At 37.7% G+C, this 16173-nt stretch overlaps 1 protein-coding gene across 1 annotated transcript in view; it reads right to left on the reverse strand.

The window, feature by feature from the left end:
• Positions 1-7878: 7878 nt before the first annotated feature.
• The window catches only part of TMX4 (thioredoxin related transmembrane protein 4), a gene marked incomplete at both ends in the record, with an annotated part of 30184 nt that continues 21889 nt past the window's right edge, over positions 7879-16173 (reverse strand). Inside the window, 3 exons of the mRNA XM_084247666.1 lie at positions 7879-8240; positions 9661-9724; positions 10647-10748. Coding sequence (XP_084103792.1) covers positions 7879-8240; positions 9661-9724; positions 10647-10748 — 528 coding nt within the window. The remainder of the gene's footprint in view (positions 8241-9660; positions 9725-10646; positions 10749-16173) is intronic.

Consider the following 16173-nt stretch of genomic DNA (forward strand, 5'->3'; position numbering starts at 1 on the left):
AACATTACCAATTTACTTCCTTCCAGCATTTATATTGCTGCCAGGATTGCTCATCTTGTCTTTATGAACTGTACAGACCAAGGGAGTGCTGTGAGGACCTGCCTACTTCTAGTTCAGTCTTATACCTAGCTTATGTCCTTTCAGAGACCCAATCCAAACAAGGTTCAGAGGTCCTTCCGATCCTTCCATCATTAGCCAATACCTATCCCCCGGCTGGACAAAGCCCAAGGCTTTCAAATGTATCACTCTGCTTTTCAACACTCACTCCATCCTCACTCCTAAAAACAGCAAAAATGTCCTCAGGAGAAAAGTAGCCAACACTAGGATCACATTCCTGATCTGATAATCATTCACTATTTCTGACCTGGTAATCCTTCACTATTTGTGTACACTAGATCCTTATAAACTAGATCCTTATGCATGTTTTCAAGCACATGCATGCACTCACACACTCTCCGACTCATATATTAACATCTTAACATTCACATTTACTAATGTATTTAATTAAAGCTACTTTTCTAGCTTTCCTCATTGGATTGGTTAAAATTGTATAGCTATTCATTCTTGGATGAGAAAGTCCACACTATTCCCATTGAAAAGATAAGGCCCCATTGACAAATGGTGGACCAGGGATGCAACCCCAGGAAGACCTGCTCCAGTGTTTTCTCAGGCATCTTCTCTGTGCAAAGATGATCTATGTTGCTTTCTAGTGATACAAGAACAAATATTGGACAATCCTGAGGGACATCTTTTTAACATCCCGGTATTTCTACCAAAGTCTATTGGCAAATTAGCCCTGGGAATGTCCCATAACCAAAGAATTCATCTTAAGTGAGGGTTTCTCTGTGAGAACCTGCACCAGGTTGAAGGTGTTTTCAAGAGCTCTGATGTTATGCATACTTCAATAGTACCACTGCTTCCTCCACTAGCTTTTTTATGAGAATGCCTTAGTTTGGGATCTTTTGAGGCTATGAAGCTAGTATAAATTCAAACATCAAGTTATAAATATTAAACCCATGGATAGATGTCTCAGGAAGTCTTGTTTTTCAGCACAAGACACAACAAAGACAAGCACATTTTCTTATCTTCCATGTGCTAATAAGCTTCCATGTGCTAATTCTTTAAGAGTATATAGCTAGAAGTTTCATTTTCAACTTCCCACCTTTCTATAGCGCAGTCAAGACCTTACTTCCTACTATGTGGCCAATAAAATACACACACTATGATTACCTACATCAACTACATCAACACCTCTTGCCACCACCATCATTACCACCAATGGGGGCAGTGTTAGTATCAGGTCATATTTAGTGACCTCAAGGTTTTTTGCTCCTATGAATTTTTTTTTATTTTTTTTTTTTGTGGTCAGCACTGTCTTTTGCATTTTAGTCAACAGGTAATTTGACTGAATTACCTCAATTGCATTTTAGTCAACAGGTAATTTTTTCACTGAAATCTCACCTAGGAAGTTTTGAGAGTCTATAAATTACTGATTAGATAATAAAGACATTGAAATAGGAGAAAAATTTCATGCAAAGGTTAGTAAGAAACTGTGCCATCACTTCATACAAAAGGAAAATGAGGCTCAGAAATCTACCCTACTAGGTAGATTTCAGCAAAAACTACCAGCAAAAACTACCACTGAAGTAAATATTAATCCGGTTTTTCCATACATGCAGATTTAAGACTGTTTTTGTATGTCTGGGAGGTCCCTAATTCAACTCTGCCTCAGCCTCAGCAACCCCTAATCATGTTCTCCTGGTCACATCTAAAATCTCAGCTTAGATCAGGTCTTTTTCTATAAACTCACACAGCATCTCTTAAATTTTCCATGTAACTCATTCCACTTATTAATGCCCATCTTCCAAAATAAAATATGGGGCCTCCCCAGTGCCGCAGTTGAGTGCTGGGCTGCAAAGCTGCCAGCAGCCTCTACAGTGCCGGTTCGATCCCCAGCCACTGGCGAGGGTCCTGCACTACAGACCTCTCCTGCCACGCCCCCGCTGCTTCCCTCAGCAGCATACTTCGTCAGTCTGCCTGTTCTGCTCCCTGCTCTGGCTCTGGTGAATTCTCTCACCCTCCCGCACTTCTGACTATACCCAGTGCTTGTATAAACAAACAAACAAACAATGTCAAAAAATAAATAAATAATAAAATATGAACTCTATGAGAATATACTACTTAAGGTTTGAAAATTCTGTTACCTTGAATGCCAATAGTAAAGTCCAGGTGGAAGACTAGCAATATTGGCTCCATATCCTCCCCTCTTCTGCCATGTGTGCATTCACAGTAACAGTCCTCAGGAACTTACTCTTTGAAGGCACTAAGGTGCAAATGTAGGTGACAGTCATTGTGATGAAGATGCTCGTTCTCAGCATCACCTATCCTAACCTCCCTCTTGGCTTAGGTATGATTCTGTGACTAAGTCCTCTCACTAGAAATGTGAATAGAAATAATGCTGAGTGTCTCTTGGCGGCTGAGCTTTAAAATCTCCCAGGAAAACTACTCCATGTTCTTTTCCCTTCTGATTGCTTGAGACTAAAATAGCTAACTACCTTTAACAGCCACATCAGGCAGCAAAGGCCTCATTTGAACTGCATTCCAGAAGTCTGCATGAAGTAGAGTTACTACTGACCGGGATACCTGATGTGGGCTGAGTCAAAAAATAGTAACATTCTGGTTCCTAAAGCCCTGGAGATTTGGAAGTTTTTTTTTTTTTTTTTCTTAACACATCCTAGACTAGCCTAACACAGATATTATCAATAAATTCACATGTTCTAAGAAATAGTTCCTATTCTTGTGGGATACTCCCCAAAACGCATTTCAGATTGGACTAGAGGAGAGAAGTTCATTTTGCAATTCAGGGGTTGTGGGCTTCAAAAGCTGCTGGTTTTGCTAACCACCAAGGATATATAATCAAGTTCATATAGGCTGAGATACCACAAAACAGGTATTTCTCTTTGTATCGACAGTAAGCATTCTGAGTTAAATTTGTGAGGGACTAGGTGGTATGGAAGTTTAAGCATTGTCTTCTTTCTATACAATGCTGACAATATTTCAAAAGTGAAAATTCCAATTTCTATTATTTCAGCCACAAGGCTGTTTGAAAGTCACCTCACTTGCTTGGTGCATTTCCACAGTGGGAAGCCTTAGGTGTAGACCAGTCTTCTAAATGGAGAACAGGTGAGTATAGTTTTGAAGGACTAGGAGCATCCTTTGCCATCTATTCTAGTCTTGGCCACCCAAGAACTCATTCCAGAGGGAGGCCTGAGAGATGAGTACCATGAGATTCTATAGCACAATGGTTTGTGACAAGGAGGAACCTTCAGATCTTTGCACATGGCCTTGGTTTTCTGCACTTTTCACAGATGCTAAAAGACACATGGTTTGGGTTTCATCTAGCCAAGGAGAAGTCAAGAGAAACAAAGCGGATGAAAACAGACTGAATGATGGGCAGAAGGAAAAATTTTCACTGCCTAGGCAAATCACTTTTGTGAAAATACATGAAAAGCATCACACCATTTTGTTTTACTTATCACTATTGTTAGGTTTTGATTCAACTGGAAATTTAGGATAAAATGAAAACATAAGAGATCAAGGATTAGGTACACTTTCATGGTAACGTGATTTCTAGGGCCTTCCCGGTGGCGCAGCGGTTGAGTGCTGGGTTGCGAAGCTGCCTGCAGCCTCTGCGGCGCCGGTTCGATCCTCGGCTGCTCCCCGGCCACCGGAGGAGGGTCCCACATGGCGCGCAGACCTCTCCTGCCGCCCGCTGCTCCCCTCAGCAGTGTACTTCAGTCCTTCTGCCTGCTCTGCTCCCTGCTCTGGCTCTGGTGAATTCTCTCACCCTCCCACGCTTCTGACTGTACCCAGTGCATGTATAAACAAAACAAACAAATAAATAAATAAATAAAACATGCCTCTATTAAAAAAAAAAAACGTGATTTCTAATTTATGTAATACACTGCTTGAAACTCAAATCTTGACTTCCAATTCTAGCTGTTGCAGATGCTATCTGAGGAAGCCAAATATAAAGATGAAGACAAAAATAATTCCACCAGTGGGCTAAATAATTAAGACTATTACAAAGAGACAAATAAATTGACAATGTATTACAATACAAATAAACAATATTTTAATATAAAATTTGCATTTGCACGAAGAAGCTATTTAGTAACAAATATGATTAAACTACACTGCAACATGTCAAAGTTGCATGAGTCACACATATACAACATCACAGTTCACATGAAACTTTTACTGAGAATAAGCCATCTGAAGGTCATGTTCTGGTATGAAACATTTAAAGGTTTTTCAACCAAATCTCAAGGTTCAGGATCGATGTTCAGAAAAGTTGTCCTATCATTGTTCATCAGACTTGGTAACTCCACATTTGGTTTTTCAAGACAAGTTATAATCTTCCTAAGAGGACCAAATTGTAGGACTGAGGTAAAGAAATGCTAAACAAAAAGGAACTTTGCTGTTGGCACAAAAGATTTACAGTCACTTTCCAAAATGTTGCTATATTTGACAGGATGGGTCAACCACATATTTGTAATACTGGCAGAAATAACACTGAGATGAAGAACACAAATTATTGATACCCATAAGCAAAAGCACCACCTCTCCCTCTTTCTCTCACCTCCCACCAATTTAAGGATTTATGCTGAAATCTCAGATGTACCTTATTCACATTTTTTGGGACTCTAAATTTTCCCCATCCTATAAACACAGACCCCACTTTTGAAGGACTTGATAATAAAAAGTCACATGCTAAGTACTTGCCATTAGAGACAATTTTATCATTTACCCCAAAAGTATTACAGGATACAAGTTCTACAGACACATATAAACCCAAATCATGTAGCACACCAACACCAGAGCTATCAATAAGGGGTTTTGGCAATAAAAATTCAAAATTTGGCTTTATCCACTGTGAAAAGCCAACCTGCCTAGAGCTTGTTTGTTTTTTACTATACTACTATGAATTTCTTTATATAAAGAGGCCTGTTGCTGACAGGGACCGCATGCATGATATCATGTAGTAATAGGCACCTATGCAGTGCAAAGCTCTGAAAAACTGAATGAATCCTGTCCCTAACCCCATGCTTGTATTTCACAGGGAAAGTGAAACTGCCTGCATGCTGCATCAATGAGATCGTTAAATAAGTTGGTATGTTTTAGCAGATCTAGCAAGGGATGAATTTTTAAAGAAACTAAGAAAAAGAAGCTTGAAGTTTTAAACTTTCCTCCTAATAAATGAAACGGTATGCTGTTTCAACTGCTCACACACAGAGCACTGTGCCCTCATTCCAAAAGTCAAGGTTATTTTTTTATTTCACACAATTTTTATTCATAGAAAATACTATTCTAAAACAAAGTAATTGATAATCCAATATCAGGATGCTTTAGTGGATTTTTTTAAATCAAAATCATGTTTCCATGCACTTGACTTCTGGATTAAATATATCTATTGGGAAAATTCATAACATTTTTTTAAAATGTTTATCTAATTGAAAATTATTTTAGACTGCCTCTTTTCTTTTTGTTTTATATTCATAAATATTGAAAACAAACCTAAGGGCCTCAACTGGAAAGAAATTAAATTAGATGTGCACCATTTAGTAAAAACCCACCCCACCTTTTTGCCAGGATGTTAAAAAACACGGAAAATGGTTCACACAGCCAGACACTTAAGCTTTTAAAGGATCCACTTCTCCAAGAACTGTTTCTCCCCTCCAATTTTTTTTAAATATTAATGAGAAAGGAAATACATTTATTTTTCTTATTACATAATTAGGTACTATTTGGTGCCCAATTGGAAACTGGCCTTACATTTATAAAAAGCCAAGTAGATTTTTATTTCTTTATTTATTATGCTCTGGTCGAATATGCCACTTACACACACAATATTTCAATACGGGGGGTGGGGGGTAGAGTACGCTGGGTGGGTAAGGCAAAGCCAAACAGTGACACTTTTCTGTTCCCATAACTCTGAACTTGAACTTGATGACTTTTGAAAACTTTGTTTCAACTGACTGTGAAAAAAATGCAGTGAGAGGAGGGTCAGTCCGGTTCATCTCTGATCCAGAAGTTTCCCAGCATCAGGAAAATGGGGCTGCCACCATCAGAATCCTGGTACTTGGGTGAGGGTGTGCCACAGACCTACACGGCGGGAAGGCTAGGAAACTGGCATCTGTCAAGGTTCTCTTAGTCAATACTGTGATGGCCTCAAAATTTGAGGTTACGTTGTCTAAAGAGAAAAACTACTGATAATTTTTAGTTAACCTTAGCATATGGGGGGGATGAGACTATCAGGTATCTAGGTAGGAAAGATGAAATATAAACTATCTTTAAAACTAAGTTTCTGTCAGAATAAAAACTCCCTTTGTGCAAGGCTTCCAATAGGCCCATTCAACCACACAAGGATAGAGAGTTTCAAAAAACTCCCCCACCCCCAGTGAGCCGCTGTTCAAAGTTAATACAAGGAAAGGGTTATCTAAACATCCAGATAGATGTATATTGTGTATTTCTTTTAAAGATGAGAGAAACTTTTAGAATTTCATAAACCCATACTAGTTATTCTGTCTGGGCTCAAGGGATATAGGATTAACTTTAGGCATCTTTCATAAGTTTGGAATCTAATTTTGTGAATTTATTCTAAGACATAAATCAAATGAGGCCAAAGTAGATGGATGGATTTTTAAGAAGAAATTGAGCCTCTAGGGTACTTTCGGTAGATTGAGTATTGAGAGATTTACAGGGATACAATTCTTTACAAGATTAAGGAAGAAGGAAACGAAAGAAAATCTTTCATTTCCAGATATATTCACTTTCATTATTCTTTCACCAAAAGCACATTACTGAAGGAAAACAGGAATGGTTTCTTAGTTATTATTAAAGTGGTTCAAGAGCCAGGGATTCCCTTGAGATGGAAACAAAATAACATAGTATTCAAGTTTTCTTTATAAGACAACCTTGTGAAGGAAAAACTTAGAAACTTCTGGCTTCAAAAAGAATAATGCTGAAGGAACTTTTTGAAAAAAAAAATTACATTTTGTCAAAAACCAACAAAAGTTTCTCCTATAAAATCCCTACTTCCTTCTTAATCTCCAAAGGTTACAATATTTCATTGAAGATGCCTGGCAGTCAAGATTTCATGGGTTGTGGATCTTGATTTCTAAATCCTTAAATCAAAATAAATGCAACTGATGTCAAGAGTCGGCTGCTGTCTGACTCCTCTCACTAAGGAAGTGTGACGAAGAGTGTGGGGACACTGTATGCCCAAGGGGGGAAAGTTAGAAAAATTCAAGGTAAGAAATAAAACATAATAAATGATTTGGAGGGATGGGATGACTTTCAAGCTCTTTTCTCTTTTCTAAAATAATGTCCAGTCTTCTGAATTTCTATCTCTGCAAAAGTGTCCCTGTACTATGGCATGTGATGTTTCTTATAGTTTGATAAAATTACATATCTAGCATGAGATGCAAGATTTCAACTGTATCTTGAGATGCTCTGGATGCTTTGGTTGCATCTGATGGCCTACAGCCTTGCCTATAAATGCACTGATTGAGGGCCAGGGGTTCCTTGATCTGATGGAGACTCTCTAGCCCCAAGTTAAATGAACTAGTGCCCATCCAAGTCCTCAAACAGATTCGAACACCATGCTTATTTTTCTATACCCTGATTGTCATGCCTGAAATTTATTTATATACATGAGGCTTAATGGCATGAGACCACAGATTGTTGGTTGTTGTTGTTGTTTTTTAAGAAAAGCTAGCTCATTCAGCAAAAAGTAAGGATTTGGTTTAAACTGTAAATCAGAGGGAAACTGAGCTACTCCTCTGGCCTGTATTCTTGGAAATACTGTCATTAAACCTATGGTCCCTTATCAGCATGCTGACTTTTGCGCTGCCTCAATGTGTCTCCTGGGATCTTTGTGTCAGCTGAAGAGGGCTGCTCAGGGACATCGTCTTCAGTCTCATCAAGTTCTACCTCCTTCTGGGCCTCTCTCAGGGGCCCCTGGACCTTGGCATCACTCCTCTCCTCATCCACACCAGGAGTAGGGCTATCTTCTTCCTCTTCTTCCTCTGCTTCGTCCTCATCGCCAAGGTCTTCTTTCTCTTCTTCATCGTCTACAAGGCTGTCTTTGTTTTCATCTTCATTTGAATCATCTTTTTCCTCCTCTGCATCCTGCAAGTGTTCAGCCCTATGAGCCTCCTCTGACCTTCGACTGGGCTCTGTGGAGGGAAGAGAGGAGAACCTTCTCTGAATAGCCAATGGTTACTCTGAAATCAACTGAGTATGGTTAGCTATGAAATGAAACAATGCTGCAGTGACAGTTCTCTCCACTCTGAGGCTCTGTTATCACATGGGACCGATGTCTCCTTGGAGTCCTAGCCCCATCCAGGGCTTCTCAGTCCCTCTCTGGAGATTTCACTCATCATGTTGACTTTGGCAGAATATGTGGGCATGGAGGACAAAGGTGCCTTCATGCTTGGCATTTTGTACCTTGCAGAGGTTCCACCCACTGGTCAAGGTGATTGGTTCAGAAATGTGACTTAAGATGAGCCAATCAGAATACTTCCCAGGAGTTTTTACCAGAGTCAGGAGGAAAACTTTCTCTCTTTCTACAAGGATTGCTGAACTGACAAAATGTGAGTTGAGGCTGTTGACAGCCACTGAATCAGTCTCATGGAAACAGAAATCTAACATTCTTAAACTGTGCTTAATGTCAAAACATCCTTGGACTTTTTAGTTGTAAGAGCTAATAAATTTCTTTTTTTTCCCCTAAGTTGCTTTAAACTGGGTTTCTGTTTCTTTTAAGAAATCTAAGGAACAGAATATATAGTCTCATCTGTGAAAGCCTTAACATCTTGAAAACTTCAAGAACTAAAAAGTAATATAAACTTATTTAACGCCCACATGAAATTCAACAATTACAAAATTTCATAAAAAGTCACCATGCAGGGCCACCCTGGTGGCACAGACAGTTGAGTGCAGCACTGTGAAGCTGTCTGCAGCCTCTGCAATGCCAGTTCGATCCCCGCCAACCAAGGAGATACCTACATGGCAGCGCAGATCTCTCCTGTCTCACCTGCTGCTCCCCTCAGTAGTGTATTTCAGTCAATCTGCCTCTTCTGTTCCCTACTCTGTCTCTGGTGAATCCTCTCACCCTCCCGCACATCTGGCCTGTACCCTAGTTCTTATATAAAAATAAATAAATCTTAAAAAAAAAGTCATCATGCAAAGTCTCAAAATTGGAATTAGAAATATTCAAATCCAGGAAATATCAGGAAGCACTACAAGTCTTCAAGAAGACTGCTTTCAAAAGAGTTAGGATGGCTAGTGGTACAGTAGTGACTCAATAAACGTAAGTTCCTCTCTTGCCCTTCTCATTCCCATTTGAATGAAGGAAAAAGTATCAACTCATTAATGAAGGGCATACACTAACAGGGAAAAAACATTGTGAAAATGAAATGTTCCCTAATTTAAAAGAAAAAATAATTTTTGCTAAAATCTATCTAAAGTATGCATCTCAGTAATTTGGTAGTGGTGATGATTTCAACACCCAGCAAATATAATGGGGAAAATCCTTTCTATAAGAGCACAAAATAGAATTCTGAAAATAACGCTATGACATTAGTTTATCATACCTACCGGAACGTTCAGAGAAATGCCTTGGAAGTGGCACATAGAAACATTCTGATATTATCACCAAGACCTGGAGGAAAAAAGTGATTTTATAGGACAGTTATTACCAAAGAACCTCAATATTAGAACTTGTTTCTAGAACCATATATTCATATACAACTAATTAGCAGGTTGGTCAAAAGTCCTTAAAATAATGACCCAGGCATCACTAAGAATTTACTAGTTTCCAAATGTGATCCAGGAAAATACTATTAATTTAGAACATGGGTCACAAAGTCAATGTCTACAGAGAATTCATTAAAAATAGATGAATCATGCAGGCATAAGAAAATGAGCCCATCTTAATATATTGGTCTTTTAAACTACCCTTCTGGACAAACAAAACCAATCTACACAAGGGCTTCCTCTCACCAATGAGTAACCTCCAAGTGTACAGAAGAATACTTTAGGGTCTAGAATTTTTAAGAGTACCATATGAGATTTTTAAAGACACAATTATGAGAAAACTCATTAATGATGAGAATTAAATGTTATTTTAAACAGTGATTGATTGATTTTACCTCCAACCTTGATTCCAGCAGGAGTCACTTTCTTACTAGCTTACAGCAGTTTCTATAAACTTTCTTAGTAGTTTATGATATAAACTACTAACTCCTTTCCTTGATAAACTATAAACTCCTTATTTTGCAGGTGCATTCCAGTCCATGTCTTAGAGTTTAAAACTCAATCAAATTGATCAAATGTAGGTAAAGATTTTTAAAAAGTATATCAAAGACTAAAACAATTACAGCTGCCTATATAGTTAATAAATTTGTTATTCCAACTCTTACCTAAAACACCTAGCTAGAATGCAGAGATACCTAATAATACTGATCTTCAAACCCAAAGAAAAAAATAGTGATGTACTTTCTATCTTATTTTTGTCCTTTCTAGTTTCCCTTGAAACCCATATGGCTTTAAAGACAGGAAAAAGGGTTAGTAGTATCTCTTACCAGACCCATGAAAAGACCAAAAATCAATGTTGCTATGATGAAAAAGACATAAGAACACCAAGCAGGAATTCCAAGAGTCACAGTGAAGTAGTTGTGAAGATGCTATAATCAGAAGAAAATAATTTATTAATTTTGAGGATGGAAAAATGTTTGAATCTTTCTCTCCAGCTACAACTCAGTCTGCAAGTTGCTTTTACATATAAGAGCTCCCACAAAGGTCATACATCATGGTTTATGAATCTATATGATTCTTCAAGAATAAGTCAAATTTTGGGCCTCCCCGGTGGCGCAGCGGTTGAGCGCTGGGTTGCGAAGCTGCCCGCAGCCTCTGCAATGCCGGTTCGATCCCCGGCTGCTCCCCGGCCACTGGGGGAAGAGTCCCACATGGTGCGCAGACCTCTCTTGCCGCCCGCTGCTCCCCTCAGCAGTCTACTTCGGTCCTTCTGCCTGCTCTGCCCCGCTCTGGCTCTGGTGAATTCTCTCACTCTCCCACGCTTCTGACTGTACCCAGTGCTTGTATAAATAAATAAAATCTTTTAAAAAAAGAAAAAAAGAAGTCGAATTTTATATTGATCAGAGACTAATATTCAAGGTCATAGCTATTAAGAGTTATAGTTCTTTGTAGTTCATGATCTGGTAGAACTCTGGTAGAATTGTTTTTCTAGTTCCTTCCACTACTGTCATAAATTTTTTTGGTCACTCTCCCTTAATAATTAGCTACATTTCAATTTTAACTCACAATATGGCATTCACAAAAAATTAAACTCCTCCAGTCTTCATCAATTTTTAAGAAGTGGAATACTACTTAAAGAAAATTAATTTCTTATGATGTAGCTATGCTTTCTTTTTCTTTTCAAATATTCTCTTCACAACTTTCTTGAATCACCATAAAACCTACACTCAATATTAGAAGAAAGGTTTTCCAGTTAATTCATTATATACAGATGAGATTTTATCAGTCTTTGAGTAGAGGACACATCCCTTCATGCTACTGTTCCCTCGAACTCTACTTAATATCTAATACTAAAATAAAAAAAAAATTAAAAAAAGTGAAGACAAACTTAGTTAGAAATTATTTTCATGCTAACTCACACAAGAATCACAGAAAAGAAATGGCTATTTTGGAGTCAAGTCCCATCTAGATGTGAATTTGCAGGAACCATGACTCTTCATGATTGTTCAGTGATCACCTCTTTTAGGACCTTATAGTTTCAAAAGTAGTCATTCACTTTAATCTGAGCAGTTAGTGGGCACACAATGAAATGAATTCAAGTTAGATACCACAACCAGCCTAAAGAATGACTGAATAACTTGCCTAGAACTTAAGAGTTTGATGAAAATCAATATGTTACTATTAGTAGAATTCATTTAATATTAAATTAATATTTCTCAAAATATACATTACTAAAGCAACTCCCATTGCTCTCTCGGTTTATAAATGTTAATACAATAATATACTTTATTTTGGCTTATTTCTAAATGATAAAATAAATAAGCCTGTTAACGGATCCAGAATAACCTAAAAAAAAAATCTCTCTTCAATTTCTTATTCAGCAAAAGATATAATAGACTCAACAAGCATTTTAAACACTGACACATACAATCAAACTATTCAATAATATTTATTAGAAAAAGATAGCAGGCAAATTCCTAATTTCCTTACTCATGGTAAATGCAAACAACTCTGAAATTGTCATCTGTCCTCACAGTATTGGTCATCATTTGTCTTCAGCCAGGATAAATTTTTATTAATAATTCAGCTTTCTGTAGTCCCGAAGGCAAAAGAGGTATTTGGGATATTAAAAGGTTGTTTCACCTCTTCACAAAGGAAGGTCTAAAATGTATTGTACAGTTCTCTACTTTAGAAAATGCTGTGCAAAGAACATAGCTTATGATTTTCTTGATGACTCATGATTAAACTCTGAAATGTGCCAGAGAATCAAAGATGTGGAAAGTCAGTCTGCCTTAGTGCCGATGCATGAATGTATGTATTCTGAAGCATGCTTAATAAATAAATCTGCTCATTTGCTTTACTTATATAATTGGAATGAATATTGTGCAGTTACAAGTCCTAAATAGTCTAAGCCCCCTACTGCAAAATAAATGATTAAAGTACATTCAAGAAACATTCTTATTTCTCAAATTAAGTGAATCATTTGCTTTGAATCACCAAGTCACATTTGTTCATATTCAAAACATCCTCTAATTTTACTGAGTTCCACTTCAATTTTCCTGTATCACCTTACTCTTTTAAGGACTTAAAGGATTTGAACTTCTTAGAGAAATCCTGCCATCTTGTGGTCTTTTAGGTGATTATTCTGAAGTCTCTTTAATCAAGTTGTGTTTTCACAACTGCAGACATAAATCTTTACCTATTTGTCTGAATCCACAATGATTTTAGAGCACCTTAAGAATGGCAGGGTCCATGATACTTGGTACTTGAAGTTTCACTGTATATATGTTTCCAAGTAATAACTAATTGCACTCAATATAATTAAATTTCAGAGTACTCAAAGTGACAGGCTTTTTTAAAAAAAAACAATTTTGTAAAGATATTTATTTATTCATGCATACAAGAACTGGGGTACAGGCCAGATGCGTGGGAGGATGAGAGGATTCACCAGAGACAGAGAGGGGAACACAACAGACAGACGGACTGAAATACACTGCTGAGGGGAGCAGCTGGCGAGACAGGAGAGGTCTGTCGCACCATGTGAGATTCTCGCCAGCCGGCGGGGATAAAACCCGCGCTGCAGAGGCTGCAGACAGCTTCATAGCACTGCGCTCAATCGCCTGCACCACCAGGGAGACACCAAAGTGACAGTTTTTTCTGTGGAAAATAATGATTGCTCATGATTATATGTGCTCATCACAAGGAAGCTTCCTACTGTTCCCTTAAAGCACTCAAAAACATGATATCTTATGATATCTTCTATTATTATACTATTGTAAGAGACGACTGATAAGAGCTAATTTGACCATATACAGATTGGAGTGCGAGGACTAACTGAAGATAACAATACAGTACAATACAGTACAATAAATGTGAAAAACATTCCCAGCAGCGGAATTAAGAAATGGAGCCAGGCCATGATATCCATGGATAAGAGGCATACCCTCCTCTCAGAGGCCAGCACTCCCTCTGGTATCGAATTACTGCAGTTCAGATTAAATGCTATCCAAAGACACTCAATCACCCACACTGTTGCACAATTTTAGTCAAGAGCAGGGATGGCCCAAAGGACAGGAAACCTTTTGGATTCAGATTCCACCTAAGTCAAGGATATACTTTGAGAAGGCTTGGAACTGGCCCAGCATTACTTTCCAACACAGATCAGAATCTCAAAATATCTTCCCTGTGTGGGGGCAGCTCAAAGACTTCTCCAGTGGTGGCCAACGGTTCACTTCCTCTTCCATTTTTCCTCTCGAAATTTGCAACAAGACACAACCTGGCAGCTTCTTGTAGTTGTCCTGAGAGGTACCTTATGAATGTGCACCTCTTCACTATAATATGCTCTAGATGTTTTTACAAGGGAAAAGAAATCAGAGAAGAGGGCCTCCTCGGTGGCGCAGCGGTTGAGCGCTGGGTTGCGAAGCTGCCCGCGGCCTCTGCGGCGCCGGTTCAATCTCCGGCTGCTCCCCGGCCACCGGAGGAGGGTCCCACATGGCGTGCAGACCTCTCCTGCCGCCCGCTGCTCCCCTCAGCAGTGTACTTCGGTCCTTCTGGCTGCTCTGCTCCCCGCTCTGGCTCTGGTGAATTCTCTCACCCTCCCGCGCTTCTGACTGTACCCAGTGCATGTATAAACAAAAACAAACAACAAACCAGCAAACAAATAAATAAAGCATGCCTCTATTAAAAAAAAAAAGAAATCAGAGAAGAAACACCAATCTAAAATACGGGGAAGGGGGGGGTATTCTGGAGTTTTAAAAAACTCTCCAGTCTAAATTCTCATAACCTTTAATTCTCATCTGTGAAATTTACAAAGCACTAACTCGCCTTCATCACAAGTAACACTGAGAAGCAATAAGTTCTATACTATCTTAGGCTCAGTGAGCAGCACAAATTCACCTAATCAAAATAATGTTTAAATTCAACTGTTTTTTTTTTTTAAATTCAACTGTTAAATCAAGTTAGCAAAAGTATGTATTATACAACAGCCAGAAACCCCTTTTTTACTTCAGTTCTCAGCTTCATTAAAAAAATAAGAAAATATTCCCTATTGCTTAATCAGTAAAAAGTAAAATGACAACAACTTTAACAAAAAAGTTAAAACAAAAAATATTTAATATTTAAAATATTTAAAAATTTTAAATGTTTAGTTAAATAAAAATATTTTACCCCCCCAAAAAAAGGTACTAATATTAGAGAAGTGATTTTATAGAATGCATAATGTATTTATATGTTAAATTTCAGTTTATCTTATATATCTACATTTGGTCTCCTTTTTAAATATCTAGAAAGACATTCTAAATGTGTATATACATATAAGTATCACATATCTGCTACTTCTTTAGCATACATAGTAAGAACTAACAATACTAAGAAGAACTTCTTAATTGGTTATTCAGAGGTGGATCATAGTCTATCCTCGAATGGCCCTTTCTCTGCAGTCCACCACAATCCACATATAATCTCACCACACTCCCCATAGTTAGGCAGGCACTTTATGTACTAAGATTAAAAAAAACACCCCATCCTGGCCTTTACGTGATCATCACATACTATAATCATTTATACTGAAATACTGAAAAACTATAATTCCTTATCTAAACTCTTGCATTTCTAAACAGTAAATAAATGTCAAGTTCTATGAGGCCAGAGCAATCACCTATCTTCCCTGACACTATCTTTAAAAGCATAACTTCTCTTTAACAATGTTTAAAGGTTACGATTAATTTTCATCTAAGCTCTCTTAAACTTATAGGATATACTCTTTTCTTGACCTGTACTTATTATAGGTTCCAAGCTAACACCTTGCTTTGTGATTCCTCATAATCACCCATTATAATTATCCTGTTGAATAAGACATCATAAGACTACAAAGACCTCAAATGGCTATCGGGATATATGGGCTCCTACAACCTCTAGGGTCTACATACTGCAAAAGACAGTACACTTTATTCTCAATTACCAGTTTGCAGTCCTTAGCCCTCAAATTAATGTTTCCCCAATTAGGAAAATACTAGGAGGAAACCATCTGAAACATACTATCTGGAATATTAGTAGGAAATATTAGTAGGAAACCATACTATCTGGAGAGAAGGAAAATAACAGTTATTGTTTAATATCTGATACTAATTGATATAGATGTCAAAAAATTAAATTTTAATTAAAAAATACTGAATCCCAATGACCAATTTAGCATCTGTTATAAAAAACAACAAAAATCCCTAAAGTTGGTATTTTATAACATAAGGCAGAGAATAAAACACAACTGAAAAACTGGGACAAGAAAGGTTGTTTTTAAATATCCCTCAACATGTATCATTATGCATGAAAAAGTCTTCATGAGTTTGTTGAATATAT

The sequence above is a fragment of the Talpa europaea genome (genome assembly GCF_964194135.1).
Source record: "Talpa europaea genome assembly, chromosome: 11".
Classification (NCBI taxonomy): domain Eukaryota; kingdom Metazoa; phylum Chordata; class Mammalia; order Eulipotyphla; family Talpidae; genus Talpa; species Talpa europaea.